At 38.2% G+C, this 6,500-nt stretch overlaps 1 protein-coding gene across 1 annotated transcript; it reads right to left on the reverse strand.

Moving 5' to 3' along the window:
• Positions 1–262: 262 nt before the first annotated feature.
• LOC129107717 (N-acetyllactosaminide alpha-1,3-galactosyltransferase-like) lies at positions 263–6,037 on the reverse strand. The gene is made up of 6 exons (XM_054619225.1): positions 5,955–6,037; positions 5,616–5,709; positions 5,163–5,240; positions 4,933–5,028; positions 1,924–2,061; positions 263–1,127 (listed from the first exon to the last, which is right to left on the reverse strand). Exons 2-6 carry the CDS (start codon positions 5,642–5,644, stop codon positions 434–436), a joined length of 1,035 nt encoding a protein of 344 aa, XP_054475200.1. The 5' UTR covers positions 5,645–5,709; positions 5,955–6,037; the 3' UTR covers positions 263–433.
• Between the last annotated feature and the right edge of the window lie 463 nt (positions 6,038–6,500).

Genomic DNA, 6,500 nt, shown 5'->3' on the forward strand with positions numbered 1-6,500 from the left:
AGCATGAAGCTACACTGTAAACATTAAGCTCAGTATTTTGCTACTTCCTCAATAACTGCCCAGGTGGTGGTAGATAGTAGTATAACTCAGAACTCAAGATCCAAAACATGATACATCATTTCTTTCAATATATATTTCTCAATAAATCTTTCAAAAAATAAGAATTTACATGTACAATTGTTTTGCTTAAATACATTGAAGACTTATTTGAAACATAAAATAACGCAAAATTTGACACATATCTTGTCAGCATAATCCCCGTTAGACATTCTTGTACACAAAGACAATCATAAATATTTACATAAATTGGATTTTCAGAACAGGTAAAAAAACAAGTCTATTTCACAGTCCCACTTTTTATAGTAAGAATCCAACAAAGCTTTTAGTAAACAATCCTGCACTTTTCTCAAACTTATTCCATTGAGTGTTTCCCTTAGCTTGTCAACTGATTACGAAGTGTGTCATAATGTTTCGGGGCCCATATTAGGCGGGTGACGTTTATGTCACCTGATTCCGCGATAATCGGGTCCCAGCAGTACTCAGGGGAGAGCAGCCTGCTTGGTTTATGAAGCCAAAAGTACTTGTTAAGATGACTTTCATCATGCCACTTAGCCTCCACATTGTTTAGTTTGTCCTCCATGATACTCTGAAAGCAGTAATCTGACAAATTCTTCACGTTTTCTAACAGGCCTCCAAAGACAGCAGCATGGTAGTAGTAATCTCCGGTTTTCATACATGCTTTGGATTTGGGGTTTCTGTCATAGGTGAAACTTTCCTTTGGACGTTTGTAAAACCACGCGTGTAGTACAGCCACAGAACCCCCCAGAGCCTCTGAGCCAAATCTTCCCTTAAACTCTTGATCTACGTCAAAGCAGAAGACATAATTGCAGTGGTGCCGAATCTCTGATTTTATGGCATGTGATATTGTTTTCATGCGCATCATGGAGATGTCCTGCCACCTGGAGTGCTTTTCCACCTGGATAACCTTCATGCTTCGCTGAGGAGGAAGCTTGATGATCGGCACCTTATCTGGTAGATCCGTAAACACGTAATATGTCACTTGTAATCCCAACATAAAATGTTTTTCAGCAGAGGTAAGGAAAGTCTCAAGGTAGGCATCCAAGTAACTTAGGTAAAAACAGAGAGAAAAAGTATTATGATGAGAAAAAAACAACAATAGAATTACCAGAATACACTTCATGTTTTTTTAATGTCATTATTCAGGCTGGTTTTATCCACCCTTCATACTCTTATCCACCCTTCATACTCACACAAAAAAATATGCCATAATTCTTGGATATCACACAAAACCATTTTGTGGTGGATGTTATCCACATGATACTGAAAGAGTAAATATAAAGGCAGCAAAAGCCCACAGGGCATGTGGGAGTAGCGGTGAATTGGTCCAACAAACCCTGATCTTTCACCCAGGAGACCGCTGTTGGTTCCTCATGTGAAACGAGAAGTCATTGATTTATTTGTTATGTAGCTTGCGTGCTTCAGTAATGGCACATCTGTAGTTATATTACACCAAACGAAAATCATTTCCTGAACCTAACTTTTTATTTCGAAACCTAACTACGTTCTTTACCATTAAGACGGCAGCTATTATTTTGAAAAGACTGTATGCATGTAACAAGCCGATATTAACATGTGTTGCTGGCTTTAGAAGGAAAATGCACAAAAAATGAGGAAACATTCTTTGTAATATTTTATACAACAGCCAATACTTATAACTGATTAACTTCTTTGAACTTGAACTCAAGCTCAAAGTAGTTAATAAACAATGTTGTAAAAGCCTGGCCGGTCTCCGATCAGACTTGGAGTAAGTGTTCATGATACCAAATCTATTGGCAAAAAGATACCAGCTTCAAACAGACATTTAGGTGGGCTGTTATTTTCACGATCACAGGAGAAACAAACCTTCCAACAGCAAACACAGTGAGGGCCACAGATGCCTGGTTTTGGATGTACATTTGGTCGTAAAGCTCGGGGTCAAACATCCCATTCCAGATGATAGGAGCTTCCCAAGGTGTGCGTGTTTCAACCTGTGGTCTAGCCCTGAAATGGAAATTGAAAACAAAGATGTATGTTAAACAGCCATATGGGGAGAATATTTAAAACTGCTGCTTCTCACAAAGCAAACAGACTTCTCCTGATCTTCTGATCTGTACTTCACCGGAACCTGGCTTGGAAGCCTATCTGGGGATAGTACCTTACAGCTGATGGGCCTCCGACTCCTCAGAGCAGAGCACCTATCTCGGAAAACGAGGGGAGGCGGAACAACATAAATGAATTGTGGTGTGTAGATCCAGGATAACATACTCTCCTCACTTAACCATTTTCATTAATGCAATCTGTTTTTGTCACGATCTTGGTTTGACTTTAGTATGTTTCCTGTTTTATTTTGAAGTTCCTTGACTCTTGTATCTTGTGTTCACTTCACTTCCTGCTTTTGTATGTTTTCCCGTTTTTGTAATTGTCTGATTGAATCCACCTGTGATGCATTAGGCTTGTCAGCCTTGATCAGTTCCCTTGTGTTTCTCCCACCAATCAGCTTTCAGCCTGCCCTCATATCTGCCCACCTGTGTCTTGTTGTCTCATCAGTTTCTTGTGTATTTATAGTCCTGTCTTTTGTCTGCTAGTTGTTGGTTTGTCAGTTGTGCCTTCTGTGTGTGTGTCTTCTGTGTGTGTGTGTGTGTCTTCTGTGTGTGTCTTCTGTGTGTGTCTTCTGTGTGTGTCTTCTATGTGTGTCTTCTGTGTGTGTCTTCTGTGTGTGTCTTCTATGTGTCTTTAAATAGTCCTTGTTCCTGTTTCTTATCATTTTTACGTGTTGGATATTTTAGTTCCTACTTTTGTCATAACCTACATGTAAGTTTTGTTTTAGACTGCATTTGGGTCCATCTCCTGTTGCCTCTTTGCTAAAACCTTGACAGTGTTATTACCAGCGGGAGCTCCTTTATCCTGCTCAATGTTAACGTCCCACCTCAGGCCTTGTGTTGGTGAAACCTCACAGCTCCTGGCTGAGCAGATCATTTCCAGATCAGGTTATCTTGCTAGCACTATATTAACAATTAAAAATACATAAATACAAGCACCATAAACTTCAGGAAGTTTATGGTGCTTGTATTTAAATCGGTTCGACAGATTTCAAAATAATGGCATCTTAAAGATGATATGTATTGATGTTATCACTTTACACCAATTATATAAGATAGTTAATCATTGAATTAATATATCGATCAGATTGATGTATAGATAAACCCCTATCATAGGTGCAAACTCGTCACCTTTCGGCGAAATTTGCCGTTTTTGATCCAAAATAGGTCATTTGTGTGATTCGTGTAGATCTGCAATAAAACAAATTTTGGGGGGGGGGGGTCCTCCAAGTAATCTGCGAACGCAAGCTGTCATGAATCTATTATTTTTTTCAAGCTTGTTCGTTTGGCCAACCCATGTCATCCACCCGGTGATTTCCCGTGAACTGAACCAAATCACGAGATGCTGCGAAAACAGATCCCCGCGCATGCGTACAGGCAATCCGCTATCGGCCTTTCTAACAGAGTGTACATTACATGTTTGTTTTGTTTTGTGTGTTATTCAATACTGTATACAGACGTTTATTTAAATATTTGGTTTGTGTGTCTGTCAAGGGGATGCTGGGTTGGGGTGGGGGGAGGCCACATGGGAAGGGAGTTATGTAGGAAGTATATCAAATGTTGATTCTGTGAGTTATCTATGTACAATTCCAATAAACAGAAGTTAGGGTTAGGGTTATAAACAGAAAAAGAACTGGCTTCATTTCTCATTTCCCTTTCCCTTGTTCGGAAAAGGATCAAAGACAAGTTAAAGGGGTTGTGAAAGTTGTGAACATTGAAGCATATGAATATATATATATATATATTTAAAAATATATATTCCCCGGGGAGCATGCCCCGGACCCCCCTAGGGGGTTCGGATCCTTGTCACCTTTTTCATCCCTGATGAGTTTGCACCCCTGCCTATAATGTATCCTCTGACAAACAGGTGTCTGATGGAACTGCTTTTTATTTCTCTTTAATAGTTAGACAGTATTTCTCTTCAATGTTTTCTCAGTATTGTTTCATTATAGCCACTAATTTATTTACCTTGTAAAAAATGGACACTGCTTCCTCATGTCTACCTGTCATACCTGTCCATTTGTTTCCTGTTTGCAAATAATTTTCATTGCTCATTTTCATATTCACTTTCACAGTTGATTAAAAACGCTCCTTAAGTAAATTTGTGTTTCACCCACACGAACAGACAGAAACGTGTCCGGTTTCTCTTCTGTGACGTGTGTCTAACTCAAAGGGATTCCATAAAATGAACAACAGAAAACTTCTGAGTATTAGGAACTTATTCCTGTTTGCTGTAAATGGAGCCGGGAGATGTTTTCCCTAAGGGCTTTCGTGCAATCTGCCCGGTTTTAGTGTCACAAAACCCATTCTTCCTTCTCATATCCGTGACCTTAATTTATGCTGTTCTCCTTCTTGTTTGTTCACTCATCGAGTCAACAACACTCAAACTGTGGGGCCTCAAAAAGTGAACAAACAATTCACTGGCTTTGTGGATGCATTTTGTATTTTCATTTAATCTTGTGAGATTACCTTTTCGACCTGTTTCATCACATGCAATTAAAAAAACAAACAATCTTTTGTGTTTTGTGGGTATATGCCCAATTATAGGATGCCTCAGAAATAATGACTTTCATTAAGTGTTGTTAGTGCATCGTGGCAACACTAAATGACACATGGATTCATATCAATGAGGCTCAAATGAAGAAGGAAATCAAGCTGTGTTAAGTCTTTATGGTTTTGTCTTCTCAAATGTTATTTAAATATATGTAAACATTAATGACAGATCTTGTTGTTGTGTAATTATAATTTTCAGAAAACTAAAGGGATCTCTTACCCAAAGTTAAGCACTTCGTCTAAATTGAGTCTTTGTCTCAGCATTCCTTCATTGGCCACCGGCAGGTAGTCCGAAGGGAAGATGTTCACTAAAAGTCTAACATTTAAAAATGACCATCATGAGACTGGTTAGGCAATCATTTTGAAATGCCTCTTGAAAATGAATCAAATAGGCTGGAATATGTGCTCATATAGGTCTTTAAGAGCATTAATTATGACTTTTTTACTCACCTGGAATAGAAAGAAATGAAGCTGACAACGAGCACCAAAAGACATAAGTAGATTATGGTACTCCTTTCCTTCAGGCCACTGAAACAATGCAAAAGCAAACAATAAATAAAAAAACATAAAGTCTTGTGTGTGGAGATATTGCCCAGCTGTATGAGGGAGAAAGACTGAAGTTGCTGAAGAACATGATGAAAGTGATGTTTTGTGATAAATTATGGTCATTGATAATGAAATATAGTTACCTTAAAACCCATGCAGTTTTTTTAAATCTTTTTTTATCCAAATTGCCGGTTAAAAGACCCCCCAGTGGTATCATTTTGATGGATACAGCAAATTTAGAACTTAAATTAGAAACAATGTCCCCAGTAGCTATGAATAATCCACAGACCAGGAAGGGAAACTGATCCTTCTCAGTATTTGAACTAAAAGCAAATTGAAAGATGAGAGACAGGATACCTCACAACTGCAAAAAGCTTCCGCCTCATTTTTTTCAGCAAACAAACTCTTGCAGGAGGTGAAGCAATCTGTTGGAAGGTGGGTGAAATGGCACCTTGAAGAAAACATATACCCAGTCAACGCTGCAGTCAAACTGGATACAACATTCTTAACCCACTGTCACTCTTAACCAATAGGAGTAAGTGTGATTGCATACGCAGCTGGAACTCAATTTCTTGGAAGTGCGTACAATTCACCTTGTTGTGATCTTTATTGATTTCTGAAGTAAAACACATGAACAATGTAGCTGTAACCTTAAATTAAAAGATATGTTACCTAGGGAGGACATTGCTGACTTACCTGCTTTTTAGGGTTGTTTTCAGGTATAAATCCACAACACTCCAAGAACATCAACTGGAATAACGCCCCTCTGGACATTTGGTTTCAAATGGCTGGGTTGACTCTACTGCTGCAGAGATCTCCCTTCAGGTGTACTCTCTTGTATTAGGGAGGTGAAAAACAGGGAAGGGCTACTTTTGTAAGGTCACAGGTTGGAACTGTTAAAGAGGTAATGTCACAACACTCTCTACTCCCAAACCATTTTGAGTGAGTCATCCCCATAAAATAAGATAAGATAAGATAATAATGCACACAAGAGACATAGTAAAAGAAAGATAAGATAAAAATAAAAAATGAAATAAAAAAAACAAGTATTATAAATAAGCAATAAGAAACAGTAGAAAAACAACAATAACTGAAATATTATATTTACAGACAGAAAAACTATTGTAACTATTATTGCATCAGTTCAATCCAGCTCAAAAAATGAATTGTTGAAGTAATAACGCAGTTGTTTTGAGTTAGTTGTTTTGAGTTAACTTAATGGATGTGGAACTTAAGGTATTA

The sequence above is a fragment of the Anoplopoma fimbria genome, chromosome 2 (genome assembly GCF_027596085.1).
Source record: "Anoplopoma fimbria isolate UVic2021 breed Golden Eagle Sablefish chromosome 2, Afim_UVic_2022, whole genome shotgun sequence".
Taxonomy (NCBI): Eukaryota; Metazoa; Chordata; class Actinopteri; order Perciformes; family Anoplopomatidae; genus Anoplopoma; species Anoplopoma fimbria.